General features: G+C 36.2%; 1 protein-coding gene across 1 annotated transcript in view; it reads left to right on the top strand.

The window, feature by feature from the left end:
- CNTLN (centlein) overlaps positions 1–21,752 on the top strand; it is a gene marked incomplete at its 5' end in the record, with an annotated part of 191,734 nt that overhangs the window by 30,384 nt on the left and 139,598 nt on the right. Inside the window, 4 exon segments of the mRNA XM_053932487.1 lie at positions 964–1,073; positions 13,818–13,952; positions 14,535–14,714; positions 21,012–21,145. Coding sequence (XP_053788462.1) covers positions 964–1,073; positions 13,818–13,952; positions 14,535–14,714; positions 21,012–21,145 — 559 coding nt within the window.

Genomic DNA, 21,752 nt, shown 5'->3' with positions numbered 1-21,752 from the left:
TAGTGTTTCATCCTGTTCCAGCTCTGAAATATTCCTTATTTGGTAGAGGAAGAGTTGCTCAAGTAAGATTCTCTAACTTCCATAGGTGGCTGATATTAGCCCTGGTAAAAGTTTTAACTATATTGTGAGAACAGAGATAATCTGAATGAGTTTCTGCTTCTGTCATCTGTGGTGCTGGTATTGCCTGAAATGTTTGGAAATTTCTAGGGAATATATGTTTCTCAGCCCTTCAGTGATACATGTGATAAGAACTCTTAGTTGTACTAAAGAATATGAATATCCTTACTGTTGTGACATTTGTTTTCTTTTTGCCTAAAACTGAAGCCAGCAAGGGCATCAATATTTGAACTCAGTTAAGAAATAAGATAGCAATGAGATGAGGTACTTTGTTAAACAAAGCAAAGTGTCGCAGAGGTGATAACAGATGTGCACTTACTAACCACATGGTGTGGCTCTGCTCATCCCCCTTACTTAAGCTTCTGAGTTTTTTTTTTTTTTCTGCTGGTAAAAGTTACACATTCTGTCCCTGTGGAATATAAGGACAGAATAAATGAAATAATTATCCATTATGTTCAAAAGTGTTGTTTCAGACATAAAAATGCCTTGTAACTGAGATAAGGACTTCACACACTGAAGTAGCTTGGTGATTCTGCATTGCAAATAAGGGGCAAAAGCATTTTGCTCACTCTGTGTTCATGTACACTTTCTGCATTTGGGAAAGAATGAGAGACAGATAATTTCAGCTGCTTTAAAAATATTAGGACCTCTTATTTCTATTTCCTTTAGAACAAAACTGTGTTAGATGTTTACAGATGTAATTTGCTGTCACTTGCCATATGCTACCTGATTAATTCTGCAGGGCCTGTCAGCTTCAGATAATTTAATATTCTGTGCTTTAAAATGACATTCATTATCAGGACATGAAAAATTCAAATTATTAACTGCAAATTATGACTTATAAAGTGTCTATTTTTTTGTTTGTTTCCAGAGAAAAACAGAAAGCTGAAGTCAAGGACAGAAGCATTTTAGAGATTTTGCATGCCAAAGACAGCAAAATAGAATCTCTAGGACAGGTTTGTATTATGTTTAAATAGAGCATTTAAGAAAACTTGTCATTGACAACACATTTGTGTTTGTCAAAATGAGAAAATAGTTTGCTATTGCATCTTAAGAAAAAAGTTGTGATTCAGAGATTATAAATTTCTAATGAAGTATTATTTAAACTCTTCCATGTTGTTCAAACAGGTGATCTGTTACCTAAAAAGTTAATATAATTTAGATTAAAAATTTCTGAAAAATCTTGTCAATTCATTGCCTCATCTTACTTTATAGTCTAACCTAAGCTTGGATCTAGTCTAGAAGAGTGTTCTAGTTTGTAATGTGCCCGTGCGCATCTGCGTAAGATTTGCCATAGTACAAAATAATTAACCAGATGCACCTTCTGCCTGACAAGAAACACTGCTGAACTGGTGGTATTTCTCCTTTTATTTATTTTTGAATCAATTAATATCTAAACAAATACATAGAAAACATGCATATATTATATATGATATGAAGTACAATAGGTATGTTATATTTAAATTTATAATTGTTTGTTTTAGAGACTATATAATGTATATATAGTAGATCATGTCCCATATATAATCTATATTATATACTATAGAATTATATCCACTATTTAATATATTAGATGTAGTATGATGTATTACATTGCATATAATATGTAGATATATGAAAGATGTGATTATTGATAAAATAATACAGTAAATAAAATACTGTTTATTACTGAATAAACTTTAATTTGTATTACAGCAGTGGCTGAAGTTTCAGTGTGGTATCTCATGACTGTAGGTGTGATGTGTAATGTGTTTGGTGCATACACATACATCATGTTTAGAAGCCAGCAATGTATGATTTCTATCCTATCCTTACCTGAAAGGCAAAATAGCTGTGAAGACCTTTATAGGAATATGTTTGCAGTACTGTGCTTTTAAGAAGGCTGCCTGCTGTGGCAGTGTCTGAACCTGGGATGTTCATTCTCCACGAAGTTGCTCTCTGTGGTTTCAGATCAATTTCAGAAGCTGAAACTATAATTGATCAGAAATCTGAAATTGATGGTGTAGTGCATTTACATCATCCATGTGGAAGTGGAGAGAGGCTGGTAAATGTAACTAAATCCATGGAAATCAGGCAGCCAGGAAAGAAGAGTTCATCAACAGGATGGTAAAACTCTGGATATACATAACAACTTGGGAATGAGAGGCTGGAGGGTAGCCCCACAGAAAATACAGGGGTCCTTGTCCACAGAAAATTGAACATGAGTCAGCAGTGCCCTGGCAGCCAGGAGGGCCAGCCTATCCTGGGGGACATCAGGCCCAGCATCACCAGCCAGGCAAGGGAGGGGATTGTCCTGCTCTGCTCTGAGCTGGGGCAGCCTCACCTTGAGTGCTGAGGGTAGTTTTTGGGTACCACAGTAATGACAGTGGTGAAGGACCTTCACCACTGAAGGACCTTCTCAAGGGGAAGCCCCCTTGAGAGGAAGATAGGAGTGACTGAGGTTACTTGGCTTGTTCAGCCTGGTGAGGAGGAGATTGAGGAGGAAGAGGGGAAGAGGTGGGGTAGCGCTGATCTCTTCCCTCTGGTGACCAGTGACAGTTCCCAAGGGATTGGCTTGGAGATGTCAGGGTAGGTTTGGGTTGGATATCAGGAAAAGTTTCTTGACGCTGAGGGTGGTTGGGCACTGGAACAGGCTTCACTGGGAAGTGGCCATTGCACTAAGCTTGCCAGAGTTCAACAAGCATTGGAACAATGCTCTGAGGCACATGGTGTGATTCTGGACATTGTTCTGTACAGGGCCAGGAGTGGGACTTCATGCTCCTTGTGGGTTGCTTCCAAATCAGGATATTCTGTGATTCAGTGATTCTAACAGATGAGGAGAGCAGAAGTTGTTTTGATGATGATCACAACTCTCATGCAGCCCTTACAATTAGCTTTCCTTAGAAGTATCATTGACTTGGGGAGGGCAGGTTGTGAAGAGCATCAGATGGGGCCAATGCTATGTATGAAAGCAGTGTACAGAGGTGATGTCATGCTGACTTTCTTGTCTCATCCGTTGGCTGGGATGCTGTAGGATTGAATCAATTCAATTTGAGGGATTGCTTCCAGAGGTTTTAGTGATTGTATCAAAGAGTGGAGCTGGCTTAAAAAACAATGTAGTGTTCTTATTTATTTTGTTTTACTGAATGTGCTCCTTCTTCGTTCATCTAAGGAAGAAAAAATACTATTTATGTAATTAACATGCAGATAGGTTGCTTGTTAAAATGTGCATTTTGACAGTCATGGTAATGAATGTTCTTTTCTGTAAAGTACAAACAGGAAGACTTGAAGGCTGTGTATTTCAGTCTACTAATTTTTTACCTCTAGGAAGTTAGATTAGCCAGTCATGTCTTCTGTTGTTTTTCTCTTCGCCTTCATGCATCACACAGAGATACCAGTTCAAACAAGATAATTTGTTGTAGGGTTTATTGTCTAGGAATTTCTGAGTGGTCACCAAAAAGCTGATTGTATAAATCAATGCTGAGTAAGGGAAAAAAGAAAAATCAGTGGGCTATCTCAACATTTGACGTAGATGTAAGCTGCTATTGCTTCTAGAAATAACAACAAAACCATATAAGGAGAACATAAGATCATATTTCTTGTATTGTGTTTATGCTTTATCCTGACATGCCTAAAAGGACTTGAAAAATTTCTGTAAATATGAGAGCATATTCTCCACAGCCTAGATGAGATACATCCATGTAGTTAGCTCATACTGAAAGCTAAATAAGCTTAATTAATAAATATTTCAAGTATTAGAGAAGTTTCTATTTTAATGGATATTATTGAAAATCAAGTAAAATAATAAGTTTGAAAACTATGATTCCGAAGTAATATGGTCTTTAATCATGTTTATATAACTTAACAGTGAAGAAAAGTGCTCAGATACTCATGAAATGGGACTTGTGGGTTTAGGGATAAAAGTCTAAATCATAATTTTTCAAAGCTTCTGCTGTCCAGTATCTTTGGACTAGAGTATATGCATTGAAGTTCTGTTTACTTGGTACAACTTCAGTTTTTCACCACTCCTAAATTACAGTGTTGTAATCTTCAGTTTTATGTGCAAGAATAAGACCTTTTTCTTTTCATGAGTTTATTCCATAACTTCATATTGTGTTAAACATTTAAAATATGAATTAGTATGGAACATTTCAAGATGTACCATTCGAAGATTCAAATGAATTTGTTAAAGCACTTAAGATTATTCTTGTCTATTATTGTGCATAGATTCAGCACAGAATGTATTGTATTTGAGTTTTCCATTGTACTTTTACCTTTTTGAAATTGGTGTATTGGTAAGTTTTGGTCCTGATAGTCGCAACTGGGCCTCATCTGGCATACAGATATATTTATTCTAAATGCTGTGTGGTAAAAATCTTATTCCTTTGAGATTAGTGTCTTGATTGCTATACTGATTTTTTACTGTTATTTTTGTTTTATGCAGTGTCTCAAAACTGTTCTTAGCAGTTATATATCCCTGACATATATACATCACTTCTCTGTTTCAATGAAAAGAATTTCTTACTTCTGTGTTTAAGTGGCTAGGACGCTCACTTAGAATTTTACTTCTTCTGAAGACTGATAGATACTTGCCTGCAGAAATCTTTTCATTGTCTTTTTTATTAGGAAACATTTTTAACATGTTGTATTTAATTTATAATAATTGTGTGTATCTTAAGTAGATCACTGATGCTGTTTTTTTCCTTAAAAAGTAAGGTAAGGTTTTCGGGTGAATGTGAAATTTTTAAATTCAAGCAATTAGTTTAGCAGATAATGTTGGAGTAGGGAACAGTCTTCTGCCATTCACACAATAGATAAATTGAAATATCTTAACCTGTTTTCTTTAGAAGATGACATTAAAGATATGTAAAAATAGCAGTAAACCCTTTCTTATAATATTGTTAATTAATTAGCTTTCAATTTTGATCTGGAGGAACTAAAGCTAATCTTTTTGTCCTAGACCTTGTAACGTTTCAAAATCATATCAACTGATTATACTCTAGAGGGGCTAAAATAGTACTAGCTTGCCTCATTATCTGCTCTTGGAAATCTCCAGCATGCTGTGCAAATCTATGTTAAAGCCTCTTTAATGGGTCCAATTGAAAGAAGCATAATTCTACCTTCAAGCATTAATTAATACTGATAAATTTTTCTTAACTTTTGTTATATTTTTCTTTGTAATAAAATACTTTTATTAATTTAGAACAAGTGTATGCAGACATTATTACCTTCTAAATACTTTATTTTCAGTAGCATGTAAGGTTGATTATTCTTGGGTAATGAGGGACGTGAGGATAATTTTGGCAATAAGGAATTCAGATGAATGTGTCAGCAGTGTTGAGATTATGTGAGTTTTATAAACTCTTTGAAAAAGTTTGTTCAGTGAATAAGATTTATATGTACTGCGGACAAAGCATGTTGAAGGGGACACTAACACAATTCTTTTTTCTTTAAAAAAAGTGACTCAGGTTGTGCATTGGAAAAGGGATCAGCCTTCAGTGATGAAACCTATGTTTTATGTAGCACCTTTGAACTACATCAGTGAATTTTCATACATCTTTTTGCCTGTCAAACAGAAGTTTGACATTTTCTTGTTAGTTTTCTCATAAAATTAGGAGAAGGAAACCTTGTTAAGGAGCTGATATCAATGAGAAACATTGGAAGAAAAATATACAAACAATTGAAAATTGCAGATTTTGGTTTATTGATAGCTTGCCATCTGAGGTAGCTAGTATGATGACTATAGCTGATACCTGTGGGCTTTTTTGACTGAAGAAATTAATAAGCTCTAAATTACGGTGTACCTTTACAGCTCATTAGTATTTTTGTATGAATTCCCAGTAGGAAGGCTTTTTCTACCAGTTGAAAATGTGTTTCTGTGAGGTAGCTTTCCATTTTGAGGAAATAGTTTTTAAACTTAACTTTCCCTACTTAATTCTGCAGAAAAGAAGCTATTTTGGGTGTTTGTACAGGTGTGCTGTAAATCTATGCCTTACTTCTTCAATAATTCATATGAGTAGCCATTCCTGAAGTTGGCTAAAGCTTCTGGGTCTTTATTACTCAGCCTTCATATTTTTAGTGGTGTTTCTACAGAGATGGTACCTGCACTTGGATTAGACAGAAAAATGAAAAGTAACCAAAGAAATGTGATGTCTCTTGTCCCCTGCCCAGTACACTAATTTGAAATGTGTGACTTCTTGTCCCTGTTTAAGGACATTGGGTGACGAAGTTTTTGTATATCGTGGCTTCTTACTTGAATACAGGTAGATTTCCTGGAAGTCAAGAAAATTGTTATACTTCAAGGATCAAGTAGCAGTAAGAAGCAGGCAGTGCCCTGTGAGATTAGATTTTAGCCTTACGAATCTGCGGACAACACTTCGGAAGGAGCTTGTCAGAAGAGGTGATCGCAGCAACAGCTGTTCTTTATTTACTTCACCTGATCTGGCAGCATTTATGTATAGGAGTGTAATGAAGTACTGCTGTGTCAGGCAAGGATGCTGGTAGGTATCAATTCATCTAGAGCTCAGATCATCATGTACTCTTCTACAAAGCTAACTCACTTTGAGGACCTTGTATAAGCCTTGCTGGAGAGGAAAGCATAGAAAAATCTTAGCCTGGTTCCATCAAGATTGTGCTCTTCAATGAAATAAGAGAAAAGCTCACTTAGTGGGATATTGGTTTTGATTTGAAATTAGTAGAGAGGATAGAAAGATAATTTGGATTTTCTATTTTCTGACCTAGAAGGCTGTGCTGCTGCTGTTTCAGAGTAGAGCTGCTAAGAAGAGAGGAAAGAACAGACACTACATTTATTAGGCAGTGTTGCTGTACAGCACTGTGTTACGGGTTGTATAGAAAATCTAATCTGTCCTGGTGCAGAGAATCACTAGCTGTGGCAACACTCTTAGATTATATTGTCAGTATTTACTGCAGTTTTTCTGAGAGCTCAGTAGAGTAAAATTGACAGTCAATTTCTAAGTGTAGCAGACGCATTACTGGAATATATGCTATATTGCTTGGTATTGATGCTGAATTTATTATGGAGCTACAGGTTTTCTATTTTGACAAAATGCTGTCTCATTTACAAATTAGAGGTGTGTTTTTGCAAAAAACTACCTCTAAATATTTCCCCTTCTCAGGGCAAGGAGCTTCTGTATTCCTTGTTTCAGAGATGAAAAACCTATTGTGGAAAACCACATGCACCAGGAACAATGTTTGGCTCTCTTGTTGGTGTAAAAATGCAGCTGCTGGCAGTGCTTGCTTGCACTATACCCATGCAACAGAAGGAATGGGTGAAAGGGATACAAAGGATTGTAGGATATTGAGGAAAATATTAGTAAAGCTTTGTTTTAGTGAATGAGTGTCCTGCAGTGGTGTTGTAAGGAGCAGCATGAGTGGAAAGGAGGTGGTGCACATCAAAAATCTAGTTTTTTCCATGCTGTGACCTACTCAGTAGGTTGCTTGTAAGAGATGGTTCCGTTACTGCTAGTGAAAGTGTGGTGTAGAGTTGCATAGAGCCACAGTTTATTTCCACCACATGTTCAGATACTGAAAAATCCTATCAAGTGTTTCGATTAAGATTGCAAGCTTTGCTGAAGGTACCAAATTAATCACACCAGAGAAGTCCAAAGAGGGCAATAGGGAACATGGTGTTTATAATAGATTATGGTGTTTTACCCTTCCTTAATCTATGGGTCAGGTGAGAATTCAGCAGCAGCGCTGACTAATAGAGAAGTAAGTACATATTCACCACCTGCAGGATGAAGTCAGCTGCTCATATTTCTGGTTTGCTTCTCTGTAGAACCATTTTACTTGATCCTCTTAAAAGTGCTTTAAAGAATCTTGATTTTCGTTTCTACCGCTTGCAAAACAGACCTGTCCTTTTCCAACAGCACATATATGGTATGAAAGCACATTTTAATAGACAATTTATAAGAATGTTTTTCCTTGTATTCATCTCTAATTTACCATGTTGTATTTCATGTCTAATATTGATAGAAATAGACATTCAGAATCTGTCATTCATTTTGGAATGGATTTATAGATACTTGCTTGCAGATTAATACTTTTTCTCAGAAACCATTTTTTAAATTGTTTTATCTCAGGGAATCCTGGATAGCATGGAATTGGACAAGGAAGAACAAACTTTGGTGGCATGAAAATCAACTGAACTCCCCCACTTCAGTTACTCTCTATTTGTGGTGGCATTTTTAGTTTGTTTAAGATTGTTCTGGCAGAAGGTTAGGAATGAAAAGTACTAAGAATTAAAAATGGGATATGCACTCAAAATACTGTTACATGTATGACATTTAAATGCATTATATGTCAGTTGCTATTTTTCATTTTTTTTTTTCATCCTTGTTAAGAGTCAAGTTCTAAGTTGAATAGTTAGCTGTGAATACGGATATGCTCTAGAATCTGTCTACAGTAGAATCGGGTAGCACTGTTGGTGTTTTACTTCTAGAGACGTATAGATTTAAAAATAACTCATATTTTATATCATAACTAGCTGTTATCGTTCAGACTCCAAGAGGACACTGTACAGACTGCAGAATGCAGTTGATGGCACTCATAGCATATGGTTACCTTCTTGTGAACTATTTGCATTGAACTTCTGTTTGTCCTACATCTGAAAATAATTTAAGAATCTAATCTAGATTAGATCTATCTAATCTAGAAGTCATGAGATGAAAGAAAGTGAATTTCTTTTGTTAGGTTTTTTCCCTTTTTTTTTTTCTTTATTTTTGAGGAATGTATGAGATTATGACTAGCAATGCTTTTTGTAAAATGTGCATAAAGATGTTCAAAAACCATGAGGATTAATAAAGTTAAAAAAAATATGGAGAAAAATTTAAGAAAGCCTAATCAAGGGAAGGTATAAAATATTACTGGAGCATTTTTAGTAGTGCATACTTACTGTTAAATTCCTGCTAGAAATGAAAGCAGGAGTTGGAAGGAGAGAAGTTAAAAGTGAGATAAGTCAACCTCAACTACCTGGTGAGGGAAAAGAGATGATGAAAGGGAGAAAATATGCCACAAAATGTTGAAGTAGCAATTCTGAGAAGAAGAACTTTAAAAAGAAATTATATTTCTGCATTTAATTTTTAATAAAATAATTTAATTACTAAATTAATTTTGTTTCTGCAGAAGATGTCAGGATTTCGTCAAATAATGTCAATATTTTCAGTACTTCAATTTTTCATCCGTGTATGTTAATTTTACCTTTTTTTTTCCATGTGGTGTATTAGAAGTGGACTACTATACAGTGAAAGCTTCTGATAAAGAATGCAATAAAGAAAGCACAGAATTTAATATTTATTTGTTACCATGATCCTTTTTGATAGTACAAATCAAATGTATGCCCCTTTGTTGCATACATAGATCAACTTCTTTAATATTGCGGTGCATAGATTTGAATTTTTTCTTGAAGTGCTTCAGCACGTAGTGTGTTGTTGCATTTCTTTATTAGCAGCAACACTGAAGGATAAGTCAGTTTTGTGTTTCTCCTATATTGTTTTTACTCCAGTTTGAGTTAACTTCTTCACGTGAAATAAAACCCACTCTTAGTTACATTTCACGAGCCTGTATAGAGGCAGCTATGCAGTACTGATTTAGTAGTGCAGTCAGATTGATTTCAAAATGCAGAATTAGGGGTTGGTTTTTCCAATTTTTTCTTACTCAGCTCCCAAAATACGAAAATTTGAAAAGCACTTAGGGCAATAATAGCATGTACAGCTGTTGTTACATAGTTCTTTTCACATGCTTTTTATTTAGCAGATTAAAAAATATTTCACTAAAGACTGGAATTTCAGTGATGATATCTGCAATATCAAACAGTACATAACTTCTGGTAGTTGTATCCTAACTCACTTTTTTTTTTTTTTTGGGAATCAGACTTCTAGCATTAAGGAGTTGCTTTTGTTTCCACTTTCACTGTTTCCACCCAGTACTGTACCGTCTAAATTCACAATGGGTAAAACCAAGGTTTTTATTTGTGTCTATTCACATGAAGTATGGAGAGATAATTTTAACATTCTACTGCCATGAAAAGATTGATGTATTCAGTGCCAAGACAAGAAAGGGCTATTGTCACCTTTTGGTTTTGATCTGTTGTTTTCATAGCAGATTTTTTCAGTTTGACTTGGTATGTGATTTTCCTTCCTCTTCAGATTACTATGAAGATATTTAAAAAAGAAATAGTATTTACCAGTAAACAATGTATTATGGAAGAAAAAAAATTGTATGGTGTTGTAAGTAAAGAGATGCCATGGGAAAGGATGAAAATTAATTCAGGAATGACAGTCCTCTGAGACATCAAAGGGTCTGCTCCACCAGGTCACAGTGTTTCTTCATATGTACTATTGCCTGGAGCACTCTGGGCTCCAGCAGTATACATGGGATACTCTTTGATTCTTCCCAGAATCAAAGGAGGGTAAAATCAGTTTCTTTTGGTTTTCATTGGAGCAAATTCACTTTAGAATAGTTTTCTTTCTTGAAAGTTTGTTGAAGTGCGCTTTAGATGCCTTAGTTACATGATGGTTCTTTATGGTTCTTGACCACCAAGCTGTCAAACGTTGCTTTTGCCCTGTTATATTCGAGCATGTATGACTGAGTCAACTCAAAGTGTAAATTGAGATTGTTCTTGTGTAGTGTCAGACTGTCTATATAGTATCTAGACAAAAATCAGCAGATACTATGGGAATAGATTAATTCTAAGGGATGTTTTACCTAGTGGAATCTGTCAAAATAACCTCATGTAGGAGGTTACTCTGTGTGTTGGTCAGGTATGTTTTCTTTCCCCCTGCTGTTTCACTTGCCTACTGGAATAGGGTAATCTTTTAGGAACACTGCTTGTGTTCTCTGCAGTAAGAAATCAATCTTTACTCTCCTATTATATGAAGTAATATATAGGTTGAGGAAGCAAAGTAAGAAAAGAGCTGCACAGGAAAGGGCAGATGATAATTTACTTAATTGTCTATATCTGAGAAATTCCTTTATATGACCTTTATTTCTACCCAGTCATGGCTCCTGAGTGATACTTCTGGATTTTTCCCTTCTGTATAACCATGTGAAATAAGCAGATTGGAGAGCAAAAGTTCAATTCATTTAGAGGAAAATATAAGAGCATGCAAAGTGGTACCCCAGAAAAACTGTTTGAAACATGAAAGGATTTCTTTTCCATGCAAGTGTAACTCACCTAGATAATGTTTCACTAGTGCTGCAGTAGATGACTCTGTAGACTACTCAGATGAGTTTGCTGCTTAATGCTTGATGCGGTATATTTGCCTTTTGATTGTTTTCAAGGGTTAAGTTCAGTTAAGTTCAGTTCAGTTGTGGAGATAAGTAATTAGTGTGCAAGTCTGATTCAGGATAACCTGTCTGACTATTCTGAGTGTTCACAGTAAGTAGTTCATGTTGCATCCCGGAGTTTGGGTTTAGATTAGGGTTTTTAATTTATGTTAAAATAAGTCAAGTTCTGTAATCCCGCATTTCCCCCGTGTTGTTCCCCCCCGCGGTTTCTGGCCCCATGCTGCCTGCTGCCGGATTCTTACCCCTCTGCTGCTCCTGTATCCACCCTGCCGTCTGGCCCCGGGAAACCCCGTGCTGGCCACCCCAAGCCACACGATCCCGCTCAGCCTGAGGCTCGGTGCCCGCCCCTGCGGGGTTCTCTGGTTGGTCGCTGTTGCTGGCGTCACCGCCACGGCAGCCGCCCCTGTTGGCCGGCAGGCCGTGGATCCTCTCGCCCCGCCCCTCCATAAAACCCTATCCCGCCGGCAGCCAGGCGCCATTTTCTCCCATGCGAGTGCCGGGAGCGGTCGCGTCTTTCCATCGAACCGCGCCATGTGTGACCTATAAACCGTTCCTGCCAAGCACGGAGTAAATGGACAAATTCCTTACCTCTTTGCCGGATCCCTAGCGCACGGTAACAGAGGCTGGCCAGCCCACGCGCCCAAGACACAGAGCCGTGTCCGAGAACCCGCGGCAGCAAACCCCGGCAGCACGTGGAAGCTACGCCACAGCCGGGCTCCCAAGAGCCGCGTGCAGCCAGGGAGAGCGAAAACCCACGCCGCAAGTTTATTTCAGCTGGAAATTTAATTTCAGCAATACAGAACATTTGAAATAGCTAGTTGCACTTTTGTACCATCCTGTCTCCATTCATTCTCCAAATTGCTGGAAAACATCCCATTTAAGACAGAACCCAAATATCTCTGATTTCACTTCACAAGTACACATATGTTTCCCAGTTTCTGCCCAGTGTATAATGAAACTGTGTATTAGTATGATGTACCTGTGTACTCAGAAATTAGATGCCTTAAGGAGCTGGAGCTTTTATAAAAAATGTGTGAGTGTGAATTTTTATCTCAGAGCGAAGAGTCTCTTTCAGATTGGTGAGATTTTTAATGGTTTTAAGCGTGTCTCCAAGTACAGACTTTTGTTTTGATAAATGTTAAGTAAGTAGTAATGAGCTAGAAGAAAGACTCGAAGGAGCTGCTTACTCCAATTCCATGAGGACTTGGGGAGTGGGAGGGTGACAAAATTACTGATGCTTTCCATAGTAATGTGGACACATACCTTTTTAAAGATTCAGCTAAATAATTTCTGCCAGCAACAGTTTATTACTGTAAGTGTAATAATATATCCAAAGAACAAATGTTTTGTCTTTTGAATGGTGAAATGTGACTTCAAGTGTACTGTTTTGCGTGGTTTTGCTCAGCATATTTTCATTCTTTTTTTGTCTGACATACTTATGAACCAGATGTAAGCTTTAGACACTGAAAACTCTCCCATATATCATCAGATGAACTGTAGAATAATCCAGAGGATTATTGTCTTGTTGATGATTTTTTATGTTTCTATACACACTTGATTTTAGCTTGTGTATTAAAATCAAAGCAGTTACACTTCAGTACCGACATGAAAGTTTTATCAGTTTCGTACCACAGTTATGTTGTCACTGCTAGAAAAATATTATAGATTAAAGCCCTTTTGATTTAGAAAGAGATGGGACAAAACAGAATGTGGAATTAAAGCAGACTCTTGGAGAAAAACACAGAGTTCTAATAGGCATTGAAGAGTGAGTCTTTAATGCAAGTGTCATGAGAATCAAATGAAATCACAGAAACTTGAAGTTCTTATTTTATGACAGTGAGATTTTTCTGTATGTGGGTGAACTAACCTATAGTATGAGATTAGCAATGTTGTGTTAGTTTCCTTGAGTGCAAATTCAGCCAGACTTAATTATCTTTAAAAGTATTTTGTATCATAATCATTTTGGTAGCCTCACTCAATAGTAATTTCTGTTTACTGTGACAAATTCTGGAAATTCTACAGAATTTTGAATTCAGCTCTGGCTTGATTTTTGATGTGCTGTAAGTGCAAGTTAAACAGTATTCTAATGCATTCTTAAACCATAAACACAGGTACAACTTCTGTAAATGACTGTTACTGCATAATCTTCACTGAGTAATTTCCATTCTGTTCCGTATTTATAGGCTTCTTTATTTGGTAGCAGCAGGGTATTTGTTTCCTCATTTGCATTACTGTATCTTATAGTCCTTCAGCTTTGAGTATGATTAAAGTACTAATGGAATTAAAATAATGCTGTAAAAACTGCATATGTTAGATAGTTACATTTTGTAGGCCTAAAACACAGAACATGCGTGCTCTTTTGTGCTTGCTTTTTGTCTATGAACAGGTTTGTGGTTTTTTTTTTTTTTTAATAGAGGCTCACAGGACAGTAGCAGGAGATAAACAGCTTAATGCAGAGGAAAAGTGCTGTGGATGAGGAAAATGCCTGTTTGAAGAATGAATTTGGTAACTTGAACCAGAAATTTAAAGATAAAAGCCAAGAACTTAAGGTATATTGACTTGTACAGAGTTTCATAAGATTGTAGCTTTGAAGTAGTTCTTTAAGCAGTGTCAGCCTTTGTGGCACAGAAAGTGACAAGCTTGGAGAAAAAATTGCCTTAGGCCTTGCTATACCTTACTGTTTTCTCACATACCAACTGAGAAAGATGCTTTAAAGCCAAGAATCCAAGCTTTATAACTTTCAGATAAATAGTTAATGATGGAAATGGAGCAAAGAAAGTAGAAGTGTGAAGATGTGGCTTCTTGTAATTAGATTCTGATGGGACTGGCATTATTAATTGATAAAGCTGAGGTCTGGGAGGATATGTCTGTGTGGGTCTCAAAAATAGCTGGGGACAGCATCAAAGGCAGCTTGATCAATTAATGGGCTCTTTGCAAATGTGTACTCATCAAAGCTGTCATCCAGCTAAAAAATATGACCATTCCACCTGCATGAAAGAGGCCAATAAAAGTGTGCAGGTGACCTTGGCCATCAAATATAGAAGCTGCTGTGAGGGTAAAACCGCACAGTTTATATTTGCTGATTAGTTCTCACTTTTTTGTTTATCGGCCCTGGTGGTACTGTTCTACAGGACACCGAGGAATGTGCACAGAAAAAAGAAGAGCAAAACAGACTGGTTATAAAAAACCTGGAGGAGGAAAATAAGGGATTAAATATATGCTGTGCTGACCTGCTAAGTGACCTGGAGAAACTGAGGAAGCAGGGGACACAATAGAAAAAAGAAAAATCTGGCAATGATACCAGAATAAAGGTATTAAGTGGAACGGACTCCTGGATGTTATTTGAGAATTCACTTCTCCAGACATTTCACTACAAGTTATTTTCTTTAAGTAGCAAGTTTTATATTCAAATCTATCAGTGGGGACTTGCATTCATTTACATTCTATCACTTAAGACCCACAGCTTTTTAAAAATTGATGCTGCAAAGCAGGAATCTGACTTCAAATAGTCATCTTAAAATGTAATCATTAAAAAATAAAAGAGGCTGTACTTTGAGATTTTATATATATATATATATATATATATATGAGTGTGAAATAATAAAAGCTTAAAAGTATTATGACAATTTTTTTCTTGATTTGTAATTTACTTACCTATAATCTTGTTGCAGTAAACTTTGGTTTACTGTTGGTTTGGAAGAATATGTAGTTCCGAATAAATTGAGCCCTAGCCTCCAAAGGTCTCTATTCTCTGAGGCCTCTTATTATTGCTTATAATATATTAAAAAGTTATTTTCATAGTTCATGATAAAGCAAAAAAGAAAATAACTGAGTACACAGTTCTTTTATTTAAATCATACTTTTTCTTGTTTCCTTGTGGAAATTGGCTAGTGTTTCTTAAATTCCTCCAAGAAATGATCCACAAACATGGCTAATCTTAGTTCAACAGCTGCTTATATGCATATCTATGTAGTGGATTCTTTTTGTTTGCATGATGAATGTACACTTACAGTGCTGTGTGTGTCCTTTTACATTATCGAAGTACATTCATTGCAATAACTATCTGATTAACACCTCACCCAGAAATGCCCTTTTTTTCCTGCACTAGCAATTTTTGGACTGTTGTGGTGATGGAATCTCTTTTGAAAGAGCTTAATTCAGATCTCTTAACATAGGAAGTAAAGTTCTTGCAAATTGACTTCTTCAGACTGGTCATGATGAAAGGATTATAGATCCTAGGACAAGAAATTACTCATTGATTCTTGGGAGAGAAAAATCTAGTGAGTGCCAAACTGATAAAATAATTTTTAAGTTGTCAAATGTAGTGCTTGTAATATTAGACAAGTTGTTGAAAATCCATTAACTATCCCTTTAATGAACACAGTCAGAATAACTTCTATGTCTCTATCTTCCTGGCTGATGAGGCATGCTGATGAATGAAAGAGCTGGGCGATTGTAGGGATGGGAATTAGTAGTGTTGGTATTTCAGAGGGGTGTTATAAGCAGGTTAAGTTGGTGTCTAGAGTGTGAAAGTACTTCTGGGGATGGGTGTTGCCTGAGACGGCCAGGGATATCACAGAGTTGGATTTGCTGTTTACAAGCTAGGAAGAACTTGTTAAGAAGATAATAATAATTTGCAGTCTTGGCTATAATGATCATGAAGTTATCAAGGCCAAGACTTAGAGACAATGATGGAAGGAAAGTAGCACTGTACAGCCCTGGAGTTAAGAAGCAGAGTCTTCAGATGTTCAGGGAACGTGTAGGTGGAATCCTGTGAGAAGCAGTTGTGAAGGGTAAAGAATTCAGGAAAAACTATAATGTCTTTAAAGACAGCTTCCTCCAAGCCCAAGTATGGTCCACTTTGGAAAAAAAGTGGATGTCTCAGGAGTTCAACTTGGCTAAACAGATCTCACCACTAGACTCTGGTGTAGGATGCAGATAGAAAACAGTATTCAGGAAGTGGAAACAGTGAAAGCTTTAGGGGGGGAGTTCAGAAATACTGTCTGGATACTGAAGGGTGATGGTAACGTATGTGCAGTTGAGAGTTGCAAATAATGACTGATACAACTAGAATTTCTTGGAACTGCTTTTTCAGTAAAGAGCTGAACAAGGAAGATGGGGACCTGCTGCTGAAATGGAATGCTGAATTAATTACAAAAGTTAATAGAAACAGCAGAGGTATTTAATACTGTCTTTGCCTAAGTCTTCTCCAAGGTGTCCCCAAAAGTTTGTGCCTAGAGAGAGAGACTTCAGTGTGAGTTACTGAGAGTGGATGTGTTGGAAGATACCTGAGAGAACTTTACTGGTACACATCCATGGGGACTGCCTGAAATTAACTGCATCCAGGGGTGCTGAGAATGTTGGCTGCCTCTCACCCTTTAATTTGGGAGTTGAATCAGCATCTTTTTGTACATGTTTTTCAGTAATAGACATGGCATTTAGCAGTCTTAAAGATGTGTTGTATACAGATGTTATCCATGTTACTCTCCTCTGAAAGAATAAAAAGAATCTTTATCAAATTAAGCTAGCCCAACATTGCCTTTAAAATGTGTATTAGATGTAGAAATGTGAGATCTAAATCACAGATTGCTTCTTAGGAAAAGTAGTCACCTGTAAAAAGGCTGACGTGTTAGCCTTTTTTTTTTTTTTCCCCCGTCTTTAAACCATTTCCATTGAATAAAAGTGCCACTTCTCATTTTTGAAGACTGGTTGTTATTGTAACCTACGATAACCAGGTATAAAATGCAACTTCTTCAAATTGAGAGAAAGGAAAAGCTGCTATGGATAGTTTGTCCTTTTAAAGAACTTTTCTTCAAAGTTTTGTCATATGTGCTGAAATCAGTGTGAGACAGGTTAACAGGAGGATACCTGATAGGGTGGCTAAAAGGCTGACAGTAGTGTTTTTCTTTTCTATGTACCTTCATATAAATAATGTGCAGTGTACAGAAAGTTGACTTAAGTCTTTGCTTTCTGCCTAAAGTAGTTTTCGAGAACTTTTTGTGCTTCTTGTGTGCTTCCCTGAGCTAATATATCAGCTTTCTATATGTCCTGAAAGTGAACAAATAAAAAAGTTGTCAATCAGCCAGCTGTCTCCCTATCTATGAATCAGTTAGTTATTTGGTTGTTCTTTAAGTGGAGGTTACTTAAACTGTTGTTTAGTATAAAGATGAATATATTTTTCCCCAAACTCAAGTCACAAAAGGCTTTGTATATAGATGAAAAAATGGCAGATTTTAAGTGGAGGTGAAGTAAGAGATAGTGGAATTGCTTACTGGTGGGTTAGTTGCTTGTTTTTGTTAATTCCTGGTTAGCACAGTACTTTTGAAGTTTCTGAAGGTTGGAACTTGCAAAGAAACAGGCATCTCTCTCAAGAGGAGCCTGGGATTTTAGTTCCACTGAAAAATGAGAGTTTTATTGAGACGGGACCTTGAAAAATTACTCTCACTTCTGTCATAATATATAATAGGAGAAAACATGAAAACAAAGCTACTGTCATTGAAAGTGACTTTCAAAGGGTTTGAAGCTACAAATAACAAAACTGTGGTGTTAATTCAGAGTGACTCCATAATGGGCGTAGCTGAACTTCCTCATGCCTTGGTTTTCTTATGCTTTTCATGTTTGAAGTCCTTTTAAGTTCACCTTTTCTTACTGTCTTGTACTGTGTCTTTTATAAATATGCATCTTCTCTCTTGTATAACTGAATTATTCGATGTTTTGACTGTTTAATGTAGCATTTTTTGAATAGGCTTTAAAAGCTTGAATTTTAAACACTCCATTGAAATTAACTGTAATTTAAAAACCCGGATTAGGAGTATTTGTGCTGGTAAATTTTCACAAATTTACATAGCAAGTTTATGCAATGAACTTTTTTGGCTACTGTATCAACAAGAAGGGAATGTATGATCTTAAAAATGCAGATACTCAGAAATTGAGTGTAAAATATTATAGGTTATTTCATGGTCAAAAATACGATGTTGATGAAAAACTCAACACGAGCCTGCAATGTACACTTGCAGCCCAGAAATCCATCATAGACTGCAGTGAAAGAGATGTGTCAGCAGGTTAAAGGAGGTGATTTTCCCCCTCTACTGTGCCGTTATGAGAGCCTACCAGGAGTGCCTTTTTATTTCTCGTGTTCACAACATGAGAAGGACATGGTATTCCTGGAGCAAGTCTGGAGGAGGGCCATGAGGGGACTGGACCACCTTCTCTGCAAAGACTGATTGAGCAAGTTGTGGCTGTCCAGCCTGAGGAAGAGAAAGTTGTGCAGAGACCTCATAGCAACCTTCCAGGATCTGACCAGGGCCTACAGGGAAACCACAGAGGGACTCTTTGTCAGGAGCTGTGGTGATGGGACAAGGAGGAGTGGTTACAAATTGAAAAAGGGGAAATTTAGTTTAGAGATTAGGAAGAAATTCTTTACTATGAGTATGAGGAGACACTGGAACAGGTTGCCCAGAGACTGGGCAGATCCTGGCAGTGTTCAAGTCCAGGTTGGATAAGGGCTTGAACAACCTGACCTAGCAGGGAGATCCATGGCAGGGAAGTTGGAAGTAGATGACCTTTCAGATCCTTCCTAGCCCAAACCATTCTGTAATTCTATTTTAGATTTCAGTATTCAGATGAAGTTTTGTACATCAATATATAATATTTCAGTAGCTAAGGTATTTGTATAACAAGTTTTTTCTTCCCTTTTTTTATGTTTTAATCTTTCAGTACTGCTTCCAAAAAACTTGAGCTTTCAAATATGTTCAAAAGGTTGAGCTGATTAATTTCTTACTTGAAACCAAAAGCTGAAGTTAAATATGTCACAAATAAAGTACTGAAAGATACTTTTTTCCTAATTTTAAAATCTGCCATTAGATAACTTCTGAAGTTTTTATGACAAAATAATATATTACATATTCATTGTATTGTACTCTGCAATGGATGATGGGAACTTAAAGGATTAGTAATGCTACATTATTTTCATCTCTTCCATGAAAAACCTGCAACTCTGTAGTGTGGTATTAGAAACAGGCAAATAGAATTTATTCACAGAATATATGAACTATTACAATTTTTGTTCACATATTCAATACCACAGAGGAAAAAAATACTGAGAAAATTACTTGAAAAATTTCAAGAAGCCCTATAGCTACTTGTCTGCAAGTAATAAATGTCTTATTGCACTTAAAAAAATTTATGTGTTGATAGTGAACTGTCTCCTATCATTTTGAATTTTTTCATCATTCAAGGAAAAATTAAGTTTTTCTACCTAGCCTTTGACATTGAATGGTGACTTATTTTTTTGGGTACACCAGGTATGTAGCCTGATACTTGTCAAGAAACACATTAATTTCCTACCTCATTCACTTGTGAATTTTGCTATTTCCTTGCATCAATGTTAATGTTATTAACAGGACATGATAGTTTTCATACAATTTCAAGGAATTTGATTGTAGTAAACTTCTGATACATCTAAATACCTATAAGACATTTTTATGCAATTTTAAGGATTTTAATTTATTTAGAATTAAATTATTCACTTTTCAGTTATAGAAATATTTCAATAACCTCATTATTTGAGGCATCATTGCTGAAAGGGAAAAATGTGCATTTTCTTATTTCTTTAAGTCTTTATATAATGGAAAACTAATATACTCTTGGCAGTAGATTAAAGATGATATTCTAAGAGGAGGCTTTTATTTTAAATTATTAATGAGTCATGGAATATTTGCCTTACTGAGAACGAGTGATTGCATCTGTGAGTAGCATAATACCAAAGCTGGTCTAAGGCTGTTGCCACCATCTGAAATTTTATTCTTGATACTGCTGTAATATTTATATTTCCATTCTTGCCTCAAAACACTCTGGGGAGAACAGTCATACAAAGCTTCGTAAGGACTGATGTGCTCTTCTTAGGGTACTCCAGCAAGGTTTATGTAGACATTGAAGTCTCATTTGAGTAAGCTGCCTTGCTGTTCTGTTTCCTAGATAAACCTTTGCAGTTTGCTGACTAACTTGTACAGTAGGGCTTATGGTAAAAGGCAGACCCTTGCTTGTTTGCATTGTTTTCAGTGAGCACTTTCAGAAATTTTCTGGTATGCTGTTTCTTTTCCTGAAGAGAAGAAACTCCTTACACTGAACGAGCAATGCAAAATAAGAGCAGATTTAACAAGCACTGTCAAAAATGAATCTGTATCTATGATTCTTTGTTCATATACATGATGTGAATTTTTGTGAGAGGTTAAAACAATGAATGCGTAGCTGCTTTTTTTTAGGAAATTCTACATAGAAAACAAGGTTTAATCAGTTTAGCAGTTAAATAGGAAGCTACTGTTTTGCAAAGGTTTGTTTCAGGTTCCTCCTTCCACATCCAGCAACTGAGTTAAGGAAAGCTTCTTAGAGTAAGGAAAAGATAGCCACCTAAAATTTGAAATATGCCTTTTTTCCTGGTATTTCACATTTTTCATACATGCACATATACTTACCTGTATGTATTGGCTTAGATTGCAATAAATGTATGCATGTATGTATGGGCACATGCATATATCTATATACATAGATAACTTGCATAGTAGATTTAGCTATTTCTTCTTAATGCATTTCAGTTGCTTTCTTTGCAGAATTTGGAAACTGATTTAGCAGAGACAAGAGAACAAATAAAAAGTTTGCACAGTATATGCAGTAACTTGTCATCTCAGGTAGATGTGAAACAGGAAGAACTTTTCCAAAAGGATTTTGATGTGGTCAGAGCTAAGTAAGTATTTCATAATAACTTTAAGTCTGAATCCTTTCAAAAAGACTGTTGTTCCAGTTAGGAAGAAGTATTGTGCATTGAAGATACTTTTGTGCAGCAGTATGTTTTACCATTCTGTTCACAAGATGTAAGGCTTTTGAAGGTCTGCCAGTTTATGTAGACTCTTCCTGATACATTTTGACTCTTGTATATCTTATCTGTTTTTTAGTAGTGACAGATTTAAAAAATCACACTTCTGTAATTTTCCTTGTGTCAGAGAGCTACCAATCTTGACTGAAAGTAACAAAGTAACAATATGATTAGTGACATGAACATTAGAGAGGCTAAACACCCTAAAATTGAAAAAGCTTTAAGCTAAGTGTAACTTTTTAATTAGAGTCAAATCTGACAAGTCAGCAAAAGTCTGCGTAGACCTGTGCAAAAGGTTTGAAGTGCAGTGATTTAAGCTTTATCTTAGGTCTTACACACTATTTCTTTACAGTGACTCTGTGAGATTAGTGCTGCATTATTTGTATCTTGTAAAAGAACTAAAGGACAGAATAAATGATACTAATTGAAAAGACTACTGAATTCCCCAGAATTAAGGTAATGTGAGAAGATAATTGGT

This window comes from Vidua chalybeata, chromosome Z, assembly GCF_026979565.1.
Source record: "Vidua chalybeata isolate OUT-0048 chromosome Z, bVidCha1 merged haplotype, whole genome shotgun sequence".
Lineage (NCBI taxonomy): Eukaryota > Metazoa > Chordata > Aves > Passeriformes > Viduidae > Vidua > Vidua chalybeata.
The sequence above is the reverse complement of the archived record's forward strand: the minus strand, read 5'-3'. Positions and strand labels throughout refer to the sequence as shown.